The 16,496-nt window shown below is 46.8% G+C and overlaps 8 protein-coding genes across 8 annotated transcripts; 2 read left to right on the plus strand and 6 right to left on the minus strand.

Annotated features, from left to right (window-relative positions):
- Positions 1-325: 325 nt before the first annotated feature.
- N7520_002948 (uncharacterized protein) lies at positions 326-2,173 on the minus strand (the record flags this gene model as incomplete). The annotated part of the gene is made up of 3 exons (XM_057136883.1): positions 326-498; positions 548-1,970; positions 2,030-2,173. The coding sequence occupies 3 exons, from the start codon at positions 2,171-2,173 to the stop codon at positions 326-328; spliced, it is 1,740 nt and encodes a 579-aa protein (XP_056999569.1).
- Positions 2,174-2,646: 473 nt separating this feature from the next.
- Positions 2,647-3,597, minus strand: N7520_002949 (pyrroline-5-carboxylate reductase family protein; the record flags this gene model as incomplete). Its single annotated transcript, XM_057136884.1, has 2 exons — positions 2,647-3,506; positions 3,555-3,597. The coding sequence occupies 2 exons, from the start codon at positions 3,595-3,597 to the stop codon at positions 2,647-2,649; spliced, it is 903 nt and encodes a 300-aa protein (XP_056999570.1).
- Positions 3,598-3,662: 65 nt separating this feature from the next.
- On the plus strand, positions 3,663-5,214 carry N7520_002950 (NAD(P)/FAD-dependent oxidoreductase; the record flags this gene model as incomplete). The annotated part of the gene is made up of 2 exons (XM_057136885.1): positions 3,663-4,040; positions 4,111-5,214. 2 exons carry the CDS (start codon positions 3,663-3,665, stop codon positions 5,212-5,214), a joined length of 1,482 nt encoding a protein of 493 aa, XP_056999571.1.
- A 422-nt stretch (positions 5,215-5,636) lies between these two features.
- On the plus strand, positions 5,637-5,909 carry N7520_002951 (uncharacterized protein; the record flags this gene model as incomplete). The annotated part of the gene is made up of 1 exon (XM_057136886.1): positions 5,637-5,909. The coding sequence occupies one exon, from the start codon at positions 5,637-5,639 to the stop codon at positions 5,907-5,909; it is 273 nt and encodes a 90-aa protein (XP_056999572.1).
- A 256-nt stretch (positions 5,910-6,165) lies between these two features.
- On the minus strand, positions 6,166-8,605 carry N7520_002952 (uncharacterized protein; the record flags this gene model as incomplete). Its single annotated transcript, XM_057136887.1, has 8 exons — positions 6,166-6,641; positions 6,690-7,049; positions 7,097-7,370; positions 7,424-7,962; positions 8,012-8,182; positions 8,229-8,310; positions 8,393-8,504; positions 8,565-8,605. The coding sequence occupies 8 exons, from the start codon at positions 8,603-8,605 to the stop codon at positions 6,166-6,168; spliced, it is 2,055 nt and encodes a 684-aa protein (XP_056999573.1).
- An 846-nt stretch (positions 8,606-9,451) lies between these two features.
- On the minus strand, positions 9,452-12,388 carry N7520_002953 (Mg2+ transporter protein CorA-like/Zinc transport protein ZntB; the record flags this gene model as incomplete). Its single annotated transcript, XM_057136888.1, has 1 exon — positions 9,452-12,388. The coding sequence occupies one exon, from the start codon at positions 12,386-12,388 to the stop codon at positions 9,452-9,454; it is 2,937 nt and encodes a 978-aa protein (XP_056999574.1).
- A 317-nt stretch (positions 12,389-12,705) lies between these two features.
- N7520_002954 (Fig1 domain-containing protein) lies at positions 12,706-13,791 on the minus strand (the record flags this gene model as incomplete). Its single annotated transcript, XM_057136889.1, has 4 exons — positions 12,706-13,114; positions 13,167-13,545; positions 13,628-13,705; positions 13,767-13,791. The coding sequence occupies 4 exons, from the start codon at positions 13,789-13,791 to the stop codon at positions 12,706-12,708; spliced, it is 891 nt and encodes a 296-aa protein (XP_056999575.1).
- A 1,006-nt stretch (positions 13,792-14,797) lies between these two features.
- N7520_002955 (nuclear transport factor 2 family protein) lies at positions 14,798-15,527 on the minus strand (the record flags this gene model as incomplete). Its single annotated transcript, XM_057136890.1, has 2 exons — positions 14,798-15,191; positions 15,448-15,527. The coding sequence occupies 2 exons, from the start codon at positions 15,525-15,527 to the stop codon at positions 14,798-14,800; spliced, it is 474 nt and encodes a 157-aa protein (XP_056999576.1).
- Between the last annotated feature and the right edge of the window lie 969 nt (positions 15,528-16,496).

Below are 16,496 nucleotides of genomic sequence, written 5' to 3' on the forward strand. Positions count from 1 at the left end.
ACTTTTCCTCATTATAATTTTTATCTATTATACGTACTTTTAATTGAGATTAGAAGGTTATTCTGTGATAGGGTATTAGAATTCAGTGTTTATGTGATTTCAGATTAATTCCTAAGCATTTTAGGAATATAAGGCCGACAAATGGATTTCTAGAATGGATCAATGAGATTTATGTAGGACCTTACGGAATCATAGCAGATCAGAGGTGTCAATTACTGCTATGAAACAAAGAATTTGGTATCACATTTAGAATGCATACGGAAATACGCACGGTATAATTTTGGACATGAAAATGCTATACAGATACAAATATGACCTGTATTGTTTAGTGGTTGCTAGGATAAGTGAAGCCGTTTTGAGGGAAGAATTCCTCCTTGATCAGACGAGGGCTGGTGAACCGGCGTAGGACGTCGGAACTACCAGCCTTGTCATTGGTACCACTGGCACGAGAACCACCGAAGGATTGTTGACCGATAAGCGCGGCAGTAGTCTTGCAGTCTAAAGACGTATTAGATAATTAATCTGCAAAATGAGAATATAGACATACTGATATAGAAATTACCAGCGGAGTAGCGGAGGGCATCTTCGGCTTCGCGGATTGCTCGACGGTCTTGAGCGAAGACAGCACCTGTCAAGGCGAAGCCACCACCAGCCTCGTCGACTTTTTTCAATGTGGAAGACCATTCGACGTCGGGGTAGACGTATACGGCGAGGACTGGACCGAAGATCTCTTCATTGAAGAGCTGGTGGTCTGGCGAGTTGACCTTGTAGACGGTGGGTTGGATGTAGAAGCCGACTGAGTCGTCGGTGGTACCACCTGTAATCAATTCTAGAGAGGGGTCCTTGTTGCATTTGTCGATGATAGACTTGATCTTATCGAATGAGCGACGGTGGATGACAGGACCCATGAAAGCCTCGAGGTTCTTGTCCGGGTTCCCGATGGTGATCTCCTTCACGCCAGCCTTGAGGGCAGTAAAGAACTCCTCAGCCCGAGACTCGGGAAGGTACAAGCGAGAAGTAGCAGAGCACTTCTGGCCCTGGTACTCGAAAGAACCACGAATGGTGTGGTTGACCGCGCTGGGGATATCGGCAGAAGCGTGCACGAGGTGGAAGTTCTTGCCGCTGGTCTCGGCGACCACACGAGGGAATTCGCGGTATGTCTTCTTTCCGATACCCTCGCCGATCTTGGCGTAGAGGGAACGAAACACGTCGGACGAGCCAACGAAGTTTAGGCCGGCGAAGTCGTGGTGGGAGAGAGCGATGTCATTGATTGTCTCTGGATCTCCGGTGAGGAACTGGATGACGTTTGGAGGGAGACCAGCCTCGAGTAGGATCTTGTAGACGACGCTGCTGGCGTAGACGTTGGACGGGGAGGGCTTCCAGATAACGACGTTACCCATCAGCGCGGGAGCGGAGATCAAGTTTCCGCCTATAGCGGTGAAGTTAAATGGCGAGATGGAGTACACAAAACCTTCTAAAGGGCGGTAATCTAGACGACTCCACATACCATCACTACCACGTGTGGGCTGTCGCTCGAGGATCTCTGCAGCGTAGTTACAGTTCAAGCGGAAGAAATCAGCTAGCTCAGCAGCGGCATCGATCTCACCCTGCCAAATATTTTTGCCCTGGCCTAGCATAGTAGCCGCAATTAAATCATAGCGGTACTTTCCAGTTACCAGCTCGGCGGCCTTGAGGAAGATGGCCGCGCGGTCGACGAACGGGGTCTCTTCCCAGTCTTTTTTCGCCTTGAGTGCGGCTTTGATAGCATCCTTCGTCTGCACCCTGGTTGCAAGGGGATATTTGGTGAAGATGGTAGCATGTTCAGCAGGCAAGGGCTGGTCCCAAAATTGAGTGCTCTTTTGAGCTATGCCGTTGTAGATAATGTCGCCTTGAACGGGAAGCTGAGATCGGAGATTGACTAGAGCTTCTTCTAGTTTAACACGCTCTTCCGATCCTTTCTTGTATAGAAGCTATAATTTTTTATTTTTTTTTAGTAATGTTTCATTCAAGTGCCTTTACAAGTACTGACGTTAGGTTCATTGCGAGGGTCGGGAAGACGGAAAGGCGCGGTAGCCTTGGTCCGGATTTGAATCAATGACTTGGAAAGGTTGGGATGGAGACGAGAAGAGAAGACTCGAGATGAGCGCATGCTCCGGAGAGATGTAGAAGACATGTATGTTTGTATGAAGATAGAATGACAACTGGGTGGGTCTCTTTAAATGCAGTTTAACATGACGACGAATTGAGGCATCGGCTGTCCACCCGATAGTGACACATACCCCGCCATGTATAGCTTTGAATATGGAAAAAAGTGGTAGAAGTCGGACCGGGAAGCGATCCCGAAGTCACCAGATCACCATGTCTAAGGGAAGTGATTGAAACCCTGGAACTTGGACCTGAAGTTAGGCAATTTACATTAAGCAATGACATGCAATAAGCGATCGAACAGTATGATATCATATTGTGCCGTTGGTCGATCGGATGCAGCATCGGTACTTGGCTTCTACGGTGGTTCGGTGTATTCGCATTTTGCCTGCTTTTGGATTTGGATTTTGAAGCAAGAACTTCCATAAGAAACTGGATGAAATATGTTAATCAAGTTATTGATTACTATCTCTATATCATACTGAAATGCAATGACTAGACTTAATGTCGTGTATCATTGACATGCGACTTTGTTTCCATAAGACGAGCCAGCGTCACAGCCTCTCGAACAGCCCGTCCAATATGACCTCGAACACCCGCTTCTTCCATAACCATCAAGCCACCAATAGTGCACCCTTCAGGAGACGTTCCCTGATCCTTAAGAAGAGCTGGGTGAATTCCGCTTTGAAGCATGGTAGCCGTTCCTAGCATGGACTGGGAGATCATAATATGCGCCAATTCACGAGGGACACCAACGGCGACCGCGGCATCAATCATGGCATCGCAAATAACAGCAAAGAAAGCTGGAGTGGATCCTCCAACTGCAGTAGTCGCATTCATGAGATGGGGAGGAATCTGAACTACGCGGCCAATCTGGTCGAACATCGCCTTCGTAATTTGGAGATAGTGACTCGGCGGCACTGGTTCTGACATCTCGATTGCGGTCAAGGACTGAGAGACTTGCGCGGCAATGTTGGGGAGCGTACGTATCACCCATGCGCGACCAGTTACGTTGCTCTTCGTTGTCTTGCTTCCATAGATTGTTTCCTCAAGCGTTTGACGGGCCCAACCAGCTGCAATGCTGATCAAGAGCTTAGAGCTTAATGCCTCCCGGATTCCTGGCTCTGTCAAGACCTTCTCGATGTCGGAAGGGTCCACGCCAAGGATAATCACGTCAGAGGCTAACACAGCTTCGACATTGCGGTCTCGCCAGATGTTCAATTGACTTAGGTGGCTCGAGAACCGAGCTTTTAATTTATCCTCTGACAGTTGACTGCGAATACAACAATTGAACTTCGAAAAGAGAGGCTTCTTGCCTGACGTGTTTAGCAAGCTGTCGAGAATTGCAGCTCCCAGATTGCCTAGACTGGTCATTCTCTAAGCTCAGTTGGTTGGAGTGGTCCACTTACCGCATCCTAGCAAGCAGAGAGTGTCAGGCGTGTTGCCTGTCATCTTGTGTTATCAAAGAATGAAATGTAAATCACAATATTCATAGAATCCGAATGTCAAGACTCAAGATGTACGATAAGGAGAGATCTGGATCGGGTGACCATCCGGTCATGGCGGGGTTTCCCCTCACAAACTCCGGAACTATTTCCGATGATATCTGGCTTTGGAAATGGAACGCCATATATATGATTGCTGCTGCATCATGGAAGGCTGCAGATACTCATTCTAATTCCATTATGGTGGTGTCCAAGTCTGACGCGATCATCATTGTCGGTGGGGGTGCCTTTGGCCTTTCATCCGCTCTCCATCTCTCTCAGAAAGGATATACCAACATCTCTATATTTGAGAAAGATGATAGCGTCCCACCTCGCTCTTCAGCAGCCAACGATCTGAACAAGATTGTGCGGGCGGAATATGAGGATCAGTTTTATACGGATTTGACAATTGTACAATCATTCAGTCCAGTTTACATAGACTCTTGAAGAAATTCGCATCCCTAACATGGAACTTCTTTAGAAAGCAATTGATGCCTGGAAAACACCCCTGTTTGCCCCTCACTTTCACCAAACCGGCTTTCTGCATTGCGTCTCTGGGGCTGCCCCTGAGAAGGCTGTCGACACATTGAATAGATTCCGCGCCTCGGCCGAGAAAGATCCTAATATGAAAACCCATGTCGTCCCTCTAAAAAATGTGAATGACATTCGACAAGCCTGCTGGCAGTTTGATGGAGAGTTGCCAGGGTGGCACGGCTATCTAAACCGGTTCGACGGATACGCACACTCCGCCAATGCTCTGGCAGCAGTCTACCGCGAAACTCAAGCAGCAGGTGTCCGATTCTTCCTAGGCGAGCAAGGTACCGTAAACGAAATCGTGTACATGGAAACCCTGGCTGGCCGCAAATGCGCCGGCATCAGAACAAAGAACGGGCGCTTCCACCCCTCATCACTAGTGATCGTGGCAGCCGGAGCCGGAGCCGGTCGCCTCGTTCCCGAGATTGGAAAAGAGGTTGTGGCTAAATCTTGGTCGGTCGCCCATATTCATCTCACCGATGAAGAGACCTCTGCTTTACGAGGTATCCCTGTCACCTATGCGCGTGATCTGGGATTCTTCTTCGAGCCTGACCCAAAGACGAACCTGTTGAAGCTTTGCCCTATGGGTGGTGGGTATATCAATACCGATCCCAAGTCTGGGGTATCACATGCGCCTGATTCTGTAAACGATAGTGCTTTCATGCCCGATGAAGATGAGAAGCAGCTCAGGAAATTGTTGTCTCAGACTCTTCCTTCACTCGCAGACAGACCTTTTGTTAGGAAGTCTCTGTGCTGGTTTGCTGATACGAATGACTCGAACTTTATTGTCGATTATATTCCCAATACGTCCTCGTCTATTATGCTGTTGTCTGGGGACTCGGGCCACGGTTTCAAAATGTTCCCGATTGTTGGATCTTGGATTACTGATCTCCTAGTTTCTGCTGATGACACACAATCTATCACTCGCTGGCGGTGGAAGCAGCCTGCTCAGGATACCGGGAAGCCTGATTGGGGCGGTGATGTGAGCTGGCGCCTTGGACAGTCTAGAGAGTTTACTTCCATTCTTCCCCTAAAGTCTTCCAAACTATAAACAGAGTATACGAACCGGAACTTGAATTAAGTCTCACTTCCAATCAATCAATTCAATTGTCTTCCAGTAACCTAGAATGTCTTCAACTTGATTCAAATTATAATGCCTCTTTGACTATAAAATTGTCTCGGGTAGTAAGTCTCACTTTCCTACACGAACAAAGACCCAGAAAAGGCGATACAATACAATGTACCTCAAAAGCAATACTCTTTGTCCTCGACTCGAATCCCCTACAAAGGTTATTGTGCACGAATAAATGCACGTATCCCATATGAGCCGCGTATAAAAGCCCCCCATACCTCTATCAAATGTATCCCACCACCACCGACTCAACAAACACAGCTCCACCTTCAAAACCCACTGAGCCCCATTGCATATTAATATTACCAGAGAATTCCATCTTATACAACAGCATTGTCAAAATGTGCCAGCTGAACGTTCTAGACTACGGTAAGATCCCCGGAGGTTGCGGCCATCTTTGGATCCAGGGTGTCGACCAATGCCCCACGGCTGCTAATGATTGCTCGATGATCCTATGCAAAGAACTGATCCACAAAGCTATTGTTCCACACACGCCTCTTTTCTTCAGAATTCGGAATTGGTTCAAGTCTGGCCATAACAATGTGGCCGGACTTTGCCCTTCTTGTGTTAAGGGGATGACGGTTCCTGTGTCCATTGGTGCTAGTCATGTTTAGGTAGAGATTTACTAACCTCATGAAATAGTAGTGTTTGATCTGTTATGAATTAGAAGCTCAGGTATTGTACTGTTATAGAATTGAGGTATTCAAACTGATCTTCAGATAAAAATCTTTTTTAAAAAGAGAATGGCGAGCTTTATGTACTCGAGTATTCATAAGATTGGAGCTATTCAAAGAAGCAATATACTCAATAGAAGGAACGAAACAATCAATTTCGCTCAGCGTCATTCATCGGGTGTTCAATCATATCACATCACCATATACTATGCTCAATCATCGCATTGGACATCCACTCCGTATCAATACTCTCAATAGAATCCGCGACAGCCATGATCTGTGCCGCGGTCAAACCGCTCGTCAGGTTATACTCATCGTCTTGTGGCCCAGGATCCGACAACAAGTCATGAGTCAAGGCGTGCACTGAAGGCGGGAAAGAATTTGCGAGTTGCATACTCGTGCGAGAGTTATTGAGAATACTGGTAGGAAAAGAGATGGCTGATAAACATCGTGAGCTGCCCTGGGGAAAGCAGCTCAGTAACTCATTCAGGAGCTGGAGTTCTGATCTCCTAAATTTGGCGATTAGATTTCCGTTTTCGATTATCTCTTCGAAGATTAAGTAGGCTTTTTCTAGCCATTCCGGGTAGGACCAGCGGGTGTCAATTGCTGGGGCCATGAGGAGGACTACTGTAGAGACGAAGACAGATTCTAGGTCGAAGGGAAGGAATGTTTCTGAGCTCATGTTAATTTGGTGGTATATCAGGGTGGGATGACTTTTACCTATGAGGTCCTCGGACTGAAGACTGTGAAGAATGTTGATCATTTGCTGAGAGGAGTCAAGACACATTTGGATTAAGTTGCGCGCATTTCGAGAGGTGTTCAGAGCTTCCAGGCAATGCTCGGGAGACTCGAAGCGGATCTTCAAAAAGCAGAAGAGTAATGGTCGGGTGGCTAGAACGATGCATTGGTGATATAGGAGGTGAAGACAGGCGGATGTTCTCGAGACTCCGCTCGTTGTTCGATCCAGGTGTAAAGGGAAGGTTTCATTAAGCTCATCTGCAAGTCGAGCGATACTCGCTAAAGAGGATTTTGTGCGTACTAAAAAGTTTCGATTAAGTCGACCATCAATGGCATATACAGCTATCAATATTAGTGATGATAGGTTTTGCGAGGCGACTAGTACTCACCGCTACTGATTTCTGCGATAATTCGAGAGAGCTTGATGTGCATGTTGATGCCGGCTGTCCGTTGTGCAGATCCTGGGAATTCGGGCAGCAGCGTATTCACATGATCATCACTGAGAGACTGCGGCAAGCCCATCAGGGAAGTCATCTCACGATCTAAAATGTATACAGTCCACCAGATCTTGCGGCAACGTTGGACTAACTTTTCCCCTAAATATTCCACTGGCATTTGAGTATGCATACCCTCTGCCATTGCCATTCGCATGGCCGAGCCGATCTGAAGATGATGATTAGCGGATTTCTAGAACCGACCAGTCTCCAATCACATACATAGTTATGTGCAGATGATCGACAATCAAGGGCTTGTAGATAGAGTGCGACACAGCACATAATCTCCGTTGATTCAATGGGCTCTTGATGTAATACACTGATATCGGGTAATAGTTGCAGAGCCTTGACAAAGAACTCAACACCCGGAGGCTTATTTCCTTGCAATTTATGCTGTACGAATCCTTTGCCGAAAGCAAGCATTAGAAGGAAATGAATATACCATAAGCTGGTTGTCTCATTCGGCTCTGATCGCGAATAAAAGTCGTGCAGGCCACCCATGAATTCTGCTTCGTCGAAAAGGTGATACAGTTGCCCGCAGCGGAACTTTACAGTATTGATGAGATACATTGCATGGTCAAAGGTGGGCACAGTGGGCAGATCGGGTCTGTGAGGCGTTCGGATCCCATCCCAGCCCAGATCATACGTCGCGCCATCGAATGCCAAAGCCCCGGTGGGAAGGGACTCCTGGTAGATAAACTCGTGCGTTAGACTCAGCACCCGACGTGTGAATGACCAATTGGATGATGTTCCCAAATAAACTAATAGCATTAGATAGCATTCGTTGCCACAAAGGGTGGTCAGGCATACATGTTCGCCCATTTTCGGCTGACATGAAGGCCGGAGGCCCTGTTGACAGCGGATTTGTCAGTCCTGATGCTGGATCTTCAAGCTCTTGATTGAGATCGTTGGATTGAGTGTCTTCTTTCTCATCCAGAGAAGATCTGCCCATGTTTGGTGCATCATTGTGATCTTTCGAACCTGTCAGGATTTAGCAGTGCTTGTGATAACGAATGAAGAAACCAACCAGGTGATCTGTTCTCGCCATATTCGGAGCTAAAAGGGACAGGCTCCCTGCTATCTTCATGTTGTAATCTAGCAAGCTTTTGCTGTAGCTCATCGAGATACCTGCTCATACGTCAGAATCGGAGCTAGTGGCGGTTGGAACGTATATTCGTACCCCCTAGTGACAAGGATCTTCTGATCCCGATCATCAAAGATACAGGGGAGCTTGCGTTTATTGCAGCCGTCGCACGGTTGTGATCCCGAGCATTTGATCTTTTGTCTGCGACATCGGGTGCACCTGCGTCGAATCAGTCAAGAAGCTCGGATATCGGGGGGGGGGGGGGGGGGCTATCCGTACGCATTAAGGGATCTCTTTGTAACCCGTGTGTTTCCTGCCATGAAAATATTTAATTATAATGACCGGGTGTAATGCCGTCTATCGGATGTAGGGCGAAATATCAATCACGTTGAAAATGCGGGGGATTCTGGGGTGGAGCGGCGAGCCTATATCCGGTAAGATATCGCCACTACCATTGTAACACATACTTTTGTCGATAAGGAGTCAGGACTATTGTTGCCGCACAACTTTACGAGAAATGAAGTCATGAGGCCCTGATTATGAGGAATCACAGATCTTTTCCGCAATTACATGTTAAGAATTTACTAGAAGCCAGTGAGCCACATTCAACGCGTTTCGCCTCCCAATATCCAATCCAGGCTAGGGAGCCGTGAGTGATGGAATCAATTCATCTATGTGTCAAATTATCTAACTTAGATCTTGGAGCTGGGTTAATAACTTGCACGACTCCAAGGAAATGATTCAATTGTTGGCCATCGGGAGGCTTCCCGACCGATGTGCCTTGTTTTGATAAGGTTATCGGGCCCCCCTCCCGATGGCCCCCGCGACGCATTTCAATAACCAATATGATGCATAAGCGACAATGATTACTATTTAGTCCTGGTGACACAACTAGCAGTCAGTGGTGGTCAGTCAGCTAGCAAAAGTAAAAAGAACCGGATTGGCACGCATAAAATACCCAGAGAGATTCTCAAACTTGCGCATATACAGAGCTGATCATGCCTAATCGGGAAAAGTGATCAGGTCCCTTTCTGCCTTACAAGGAGCTCTGCACTGCATTCACATCCACTCCCTGTGTGAGATTCAAAACTCTTATTTTCTTGTTCTCATATATCGGATACAAGTTTGCCTTAAAACGTTCAGCGCTTGCAATCTGGCTCCATCCACTAGTCTCTTGGAAGGCGCCGAGGGCGCCGGCGGACCATCTTACTTGCCCTTTTACGCGTCCTCCGTGCTCCTGCGACCCACGCGGTACCCAATGCTCCCAGTGTAAGAATCGCCATAATTACAATTCCAGCACTGAGACCGCCTTTGATGCCAGTTGCGAGTGAACGGGTCCAAATGAGGACCAGTGGGACACCAACGAGGATTGCTATCGCACCCAGTACGAGAAGCATTCTCTTCGTCCATACGGGCAAAGTCAAGGCAGCACCAGCTAAGAGTCTTGGTAGAGCATCACGAGTTTCGGGGTCGGACTTGTGCCAGAAAGGAATACCCACGAAGAAAAAGGCAAGTATGACCATGGCAAGACTGACGGGGACCTTGATGCCGGTTTCAAGATCGCGGGAACAGACCACTGCAACTGGGATGCCCGAAATGATGCCCATTAATAGGAAGAATTTGATGACGAAGGCGAATAAATTCCAAAGTCCTTGTCCGACGAAAACACACGATGTGAACATCCATTTTAATACGGTGCCGATGCTTGAACTGAATCGAGCTGCTAGCCAGTGAAAGATCAGGAACATGGGTAGTGACCGAGACTGCACGGGTTGACCATGTTTTTCTGCAAATTTCCGGACATCATACTTCAGTTCGGCCTTGAAGCGAGTGAGCCACTGGCTTCGAAGGGTCATTCTCATCAGATAAGCAAACGCAGTCACCGAGAGAGCCACTACGAAGAAATTCCAAATTGGAACTGGATTAGAAAAGGGCTCAACCTGCATGCCGAAGACAGAAGTGGAAAAAGATAGGGGGATGAAAATAAAGGCGAGCTCAGTGAGTCGTGTTACGGCATGGGCCTCGTCGATCGAACGGCGACTTTCCAAAAGACCCATGTTCGAGGTCAAGGAAGCAGATGTGACCCGCAACCGCTTGATCATTTGATCGATATCGTTCGTCAGACCTTGATAATTCTGGACGATAATGTCCAGCTCATTTGATTGTTCTGTGGAGGCAGGTGGAGGATTGACTGTCATCAGGAATGTATAAAGCGGATTCAAGGAAGCTTTAAGCTCGGGAAGTTCTCTTTGTGCCCGATTCATGATCTGGCGCCATAGAACTAATCGGTCTTCCATCTTTGTGTCATCCAGAATGTCGACGTCTATTTCATCGAGAATTCGCCGCAGATGCTGAATGAGGGTCAACGTGTCCCGACGAATTATCTCAAGCAAAGGCCCGACGATTCCAACAGGGCCTTTGCGCCTTTCAAGCGTCTCGCGGATAGAAGTCTGAGTAGACTTCGTTTGGCTAAGTTGGTTTCCAAAGTCCAACGTCGGACGCGTCGAGCGAAAGATTTGGTTCAAATCAACATCCAAAGCCTGGCGAGGCGCCATCTGCTTGACAATGACTTTACGCAATTCTTTTTCTTCGTTGTCCTCCTCAGACTCGTCAAAACTTTCAACAGGCTTTCTCCATCTTCGTCTTATAACCATATCCGCCCAAAGCCTGGAAATTGATCGACCATCCCGCACACGCCGTGGCTCGGCTAGAAACAACCCTCCAAGTCCTTCTTCCATCATATCGCTCTCATGCAAGGATGCCTGTGGCATGGCGTAATCATCAATACTGCTATCGTCATCACGTTTTCTTAATCCCCAATCTTGATGAAGTTCGCTTATCTCAGGCAGAGGATCAAGAAGCACAATCACTAACGGAATGTCAATATTCTGCGACAAATGGACGCCTGTTTGTCCCTTACCAATCTCAGTACTTCGACCTCGAAGCTGACCTTTCCAGATCGATACCTTCTCCTCCAATCCACATTCTCGCTCCATTCTCACTGTCTTCGTCGGATCCGTCCACAGCCCCCACTCTAATCGGAATATATTCGTTGTCACTTCTGTAGTAACCTTGCCGCGACGAGTAAAGTGTTCAGTCGAGTCTTCAAAAAGATCTTCCAAATCCCGGTGCGAGAAATACGTCGGTAGTCGATAGACAGGTCGAATCCACTGGAAGGAGAAATAGGATTTGGGAAATGTCGCCGTCTGCCACGTTCGAGCCGGCGGCTCATTGTGCCTCGCCCCAGCATAATTCGAGTTCAATAAGTGCTCCTCAAAAAACTCCGGGTTAATGCTGAAGGTGATCCCCAAAGCTTCTATGGTCGATTTAGACAGATCCTCCACAAGGATAAGCCGCTGCTTAACAGCTGGAGTTGCGTGTCCCAGAATTGGAATATCATTATCAGTCAGGATCTGTCTTGGCTCGGAGATAATGCCTTCAGAATAATCATAAAACGTTATTGAGGTATTATTGTGCCTTGGTATTCGACGGACACTTCCGTGTTTGATATGGTCCAGCACCTTAGCTGCATTGTCAAGTATTTTGGCATATGTAAGTCGATTTGTCGGCTTCTTTTTTCGATTCCTCGTTCGAAGATTTCTCATCACTTCCAGGTCAAACCCTGGAGTTTCGGGTATCGGCGGTGGGGGCGGTGGTGGGGGAGGTGGTGGGGGCGGCGGAGGCATATATGAATATTGAGATTCCATATAATTTCCGGCACCTGGGTTCTCTTCCTCATCATGACCATCATGGCTGGCGGTGGTAATGGATGCAGAGCCGGACTCGGGGAGTATCCCTTCGGGAGCGATATCTGGTATAAGGACATCATCATTCTCGGTGTCATCGACTGAACTCCCTGCCTCTTCTAGATGGTCATCTAACTCCTCGGGAGGTACCTCTTCAGGGTTTTGTAAGAGAGGGTCAATATGCTCGATACCCTCTACCGAGTCCCTTGCCTCCTCCAGAGAGTTGTCATGATCTTGTCGCTCTTCAGCTCCAGGCGGGGTTTCTAGATCCTCGAGTGGCTGCTCAAGAGGAGGTTCTGGGCTATCTGGTTGATTCAGCCATTCCAGGAGCCGATCAGAAGGTTGATGATCATCCATCTGGATCAATTAATCTATATTCGAATGATTAATATTCTGATTGAGACATAATAATTGCAAACATCACGCCCCAGCCGCTGAATTGGACCGTGCATAATGACATTGCCCAAGTTGGACTAGGGCTGACCACGTCAATAGTGAGATTGTCTCGTTTCTCGCCCCACATTGCCCACAATGCATGGTGTCTTATGTGTCAAAGTCTGCTAAAGTCTTCGGAAACTTGATTTAATATTTGTGTTAATTGAGATTCATAATTATCATGCCCATCTTCAAAAAACGAATCCTCATCCTTGAGACTTGACTAGACAAACCATCCACTAGTCATCAACCAGATACGAGCTCGCAACGCTGGAACTGTCCGTCAATCTATCGATAATAGAGATACTAAGTATCATAATCAGCAGTCCCAGACTGACACCACCAATAAGCGCCACTGCAAACCATCCCAGTATCATCCCCGCTGTCCCAACATGCCCCGAAACAGCACCATAGGTGAGTGTCTCTGCCATCGATGCAGTCGAGCTGCTGTTGATGTGCTGCCAAAGCACTGAGATAAAAGCAAATCCAAAAGAAAGGCTAATTATACCTAGAGCCGCTTGAGAGACCGCTCGAGAAGGGAACGGCTTGACCTCCACCTCGGACCCCGAGTCGTCTACCTCCTGGTGCCATCCAGGGAACGTTGACAGAAGTAAAAAGCAGGCAAAGGTGAGAACGACCGATATATATCTGTAGTTTCCAAATCAGTATTCCTGCGAATCAGAACAAGGGCCAAACATACAGTAAACCATCAAACACAATCTTCGTCCTGAACTCTTCAGCGATCAATATTAAATTAAGCGGATCGGGCGTAGTTTCCGTTGTCAAGTTCCCAGTCGTACTAGTTGATCTTTCCGCCTTGAGAATGTTCGCCAACACTTTAGCGTTACTGGAGCACACACGCCCCTCATTGTCTTGCGAGATGCAAAGCCCCATATACCCCGCACGCACCTCAAGTGTCGACCCCGAACCAGCCTGCGAAATATTATAAACAGCGGATTGAATTGCTGTGCTAACTTGGGCGGAGTTTGTCATTGGCTGAGAACTGTTCGTATATCGCAACGATAATAAGTAGACATTGCCGAGGTTATCGGACGTCGTGCATCCTGCCAGTAGAATTGCTGCAACATTGGAAGAGGATGTGAGTCCAGCCTTGAATAAAAAATCATATCTCAAGAAATTGGATATTTCAGGCTCTCTTACACATTAAAATTATCGCGCCCATGGAAATAAACATGAGGACATGGTGGTATCCGATGAAAGGAGTCCGAAGGATCCGGGCTTTGGTCGTGTCGTGTCAGCAGTGCACATATCGACTTTCAGCTCGCGCAGAGTAACATACTCCAGTTAATGTCTATTATCGCCATAATGTGAAGTGATACAAGAATGGCACAATAAGTAGACTGGACTCTAGAATATGATAGCGACGTCCAGTCGTTCACTAGACGTGTCAAGGAGTCGGAGTCCTATAGCGTCAAGTCCCGGAGGCTGACAATCATAAGAAATGTCCTGCAGTTCTGAAATGTTTGTTAAATTCCTGTATGACATTTTGCAGGTCTAAGCCTTGGAGCGCTAGGTAAATATAGGCTTAGCCGTATATATTAGAAGACTTCGGACGCGGTGCGTGTGTATTAGAGAATTTGGCGTCGTGTTAATGAACGGCACCTAGGAGCAGCGTTAAGTCTGCTAGGATGCGGCCGCCCGACAGAAACAACCCACTTTTTCATATATCCACTCCGGTCAGCTCATGAGCTTGGCACTAAGATCAGTGGAATCATGGCCAAGTTGTTGAAATATCGTGACATGGAATAAAATTTGAAGAAGGCTTCATATGTGCCCTTTAAGGCGTTCAAATATTGCATCTCAATGCCAAGGAGACCCTTTGTACCGGGATATATATTCACACAACAATGAAATTGACGTAGCACTGGTACTGAGAGGAACAACAGCAAACATTAGGAACATGGAGGGGAACATTACCAACCTCTAAACCTTCAACCTTGGAAGGACCCCGACATGATGGAAGAAGTTCCCGTATACAATATATCCAGGTGCGAATTTGAAATTCACTTAGTGCACAGGTGTCGGAGGCAACCTTGAAAAGCTTTGTCAAGTCCACGAGCACCTCTTGAGTAGAGTGCTTTGGACGTGTGAGTATACAAACATATAAACGGGATATCAACCCTTCTATTAGTCACTGGGTAGGAGACAGCATAGTATTCAGATAGTATAGTAAAGAAGGTATAGTAGAAACATTAGCTGTTCTCGGCGGAGCGGAAAGCCTCTAGTCTTGCACATCTTTAAATAGACGCGATAAAATCCATTACATATACTTTTAGCTCTAGGCTTGCCTTAGTACATTGGAGATTCAAATCACCAGTGCTTCTCGCTGATCAAAACCTCATCCACATTGACTCCATCCACAAACCATCGCCCTTCACCATTACCATCCGGCCCAAGAAGCAGATCATTACCACTCATCATACGCTTGCACATTTTCCCTGTCTCCCAATCAAAAGTCCAATCCTCCAACCCGTAACATCTCTTCCAGCGCATCCCATCATCCGCATCCTGATACTCATACCAAAACTGCACAGCAATCCGATCATCGCTAAACGCGAAAAGTTCCTTACGCAGCCGATAGCTATGCTCCCGTTTCCACTTGGCCGTTAGGAACTGCACAATCCCCTCAGTACCAGACAGGAATGATGTCCGATTCCGCCAGATGCAATCTGGGGTGTATGCCAGGGCAACGCGTGGAGGGTCCCTGTCGCGGATTGCACGGTTAGCTACGTCATCGGGTAACTACACCAGCCCAATTTCAAAGCAGAAGTTAAAAGAGGAAGCTTGGAGTATCATGGGTTACTGAAAAGGGCATGTCCGCATGTGCACAGGGTTCTCGCACGGACAAACATTGCGGTAGGTGGAATGCAAGGGATGGTGATATTGACGCCCTTTCTTGGACCATATGTAGACCATGTGGTTGCAGTCGACTCGAGAGAGGTAGGTGGGTTTGGACTTACTGGGTGTTCCACATGTTCTGGGCTGCCTTGACTTTTTTGTGTGCGGTCTCTTTTGTGAACGGGGGTTTGATGTCCGCCATGGTTAGGTTTTCAATGTTGTTGAGGGGAAGTTGAGTCTGGGCGACCGAAGAAATATTGTACCTCCAAATGTTAGTCAATCCCAGGCTGAACTCTCTGCCGAGAAAATGCTACAAAGTACCTTTCTAATCCCAAAATAGTGTAGCAACAATTCCTATGTGGATGTTCGGGATTTGGTTAATGGACTTTGGTGGAGGTTGATGACATCGCAGCCAATTAACGTGTGGATATATCAAGTGGTACATCAGCCCCCAACTTTAGAAATTTAAATATTGGATGATAGTAAGAGATTTTCTTTACATGTAAATGATAGATATCAAGTAAAATGTTGTTCATTTAACATTAAAGCCTTCGGGGTAACATTTACATATATGTAATTTTCGGTGACTATGCATTGTCCGGGAACAAAATATATATATCTGAAGTTGACCCACCTCTAGTCTGAGAAGTGTTCAAACATTAATGAATGAACAGCCACGTCGAAAAAATTCCTATTAAACGAAAAACCTCACATTTGCAGACTAAATTTACGCTTGAAATACATTATCTCAAATGAGAGAAACAAAGCCTTCCATGCTCTACGATGGTGATTGGTGCATAATTGTTTATGTACACAAAGTTCGGGATAGTGGGGTTTGGATCAGCGGCGTGGAGCCAACATGGAGGTAGATAATCAATCAATGGCTGTTTGACATGGAAAAAACAGGTTAAACAAAGAATAAGATTAAGATCTGGTTAGGAGTCTAGGGAGTGGAATGTTGAGGGTGAAATGTAGGTTAGCAACCCCTGGCCAGCGATAAAAACCCGAGCCAATACTTCCCCCTGTGGTCGATGGAATGCTTTCCTGTAGCAACATTGGATCTTCGCTGACTGTAAATATCTATTCTTAACAGTGGTGATCAGTCGGGATATTATCTCAAATGTCTCACTGTGTATACTTGCATATATGAATATGGTTATCTGGGTTGCTA

The sequence above is a fragment of the Penicillium odoratum genome (genome assembly GCF_028828045.1).
Source record: "Penicillium odoratum strain IBT 22623 chromosome Unknown utg000002l_segment0_segment0, whole genome shotgun sequence".
Classification (NCBI taxonomy): domain Eukaryota; kingdom Fungi; phylum Ascomycota; class Eurotiomycetes; order Eurotiales; family Aspergillaceae; genus Penicillium; species Penicillium odoratum.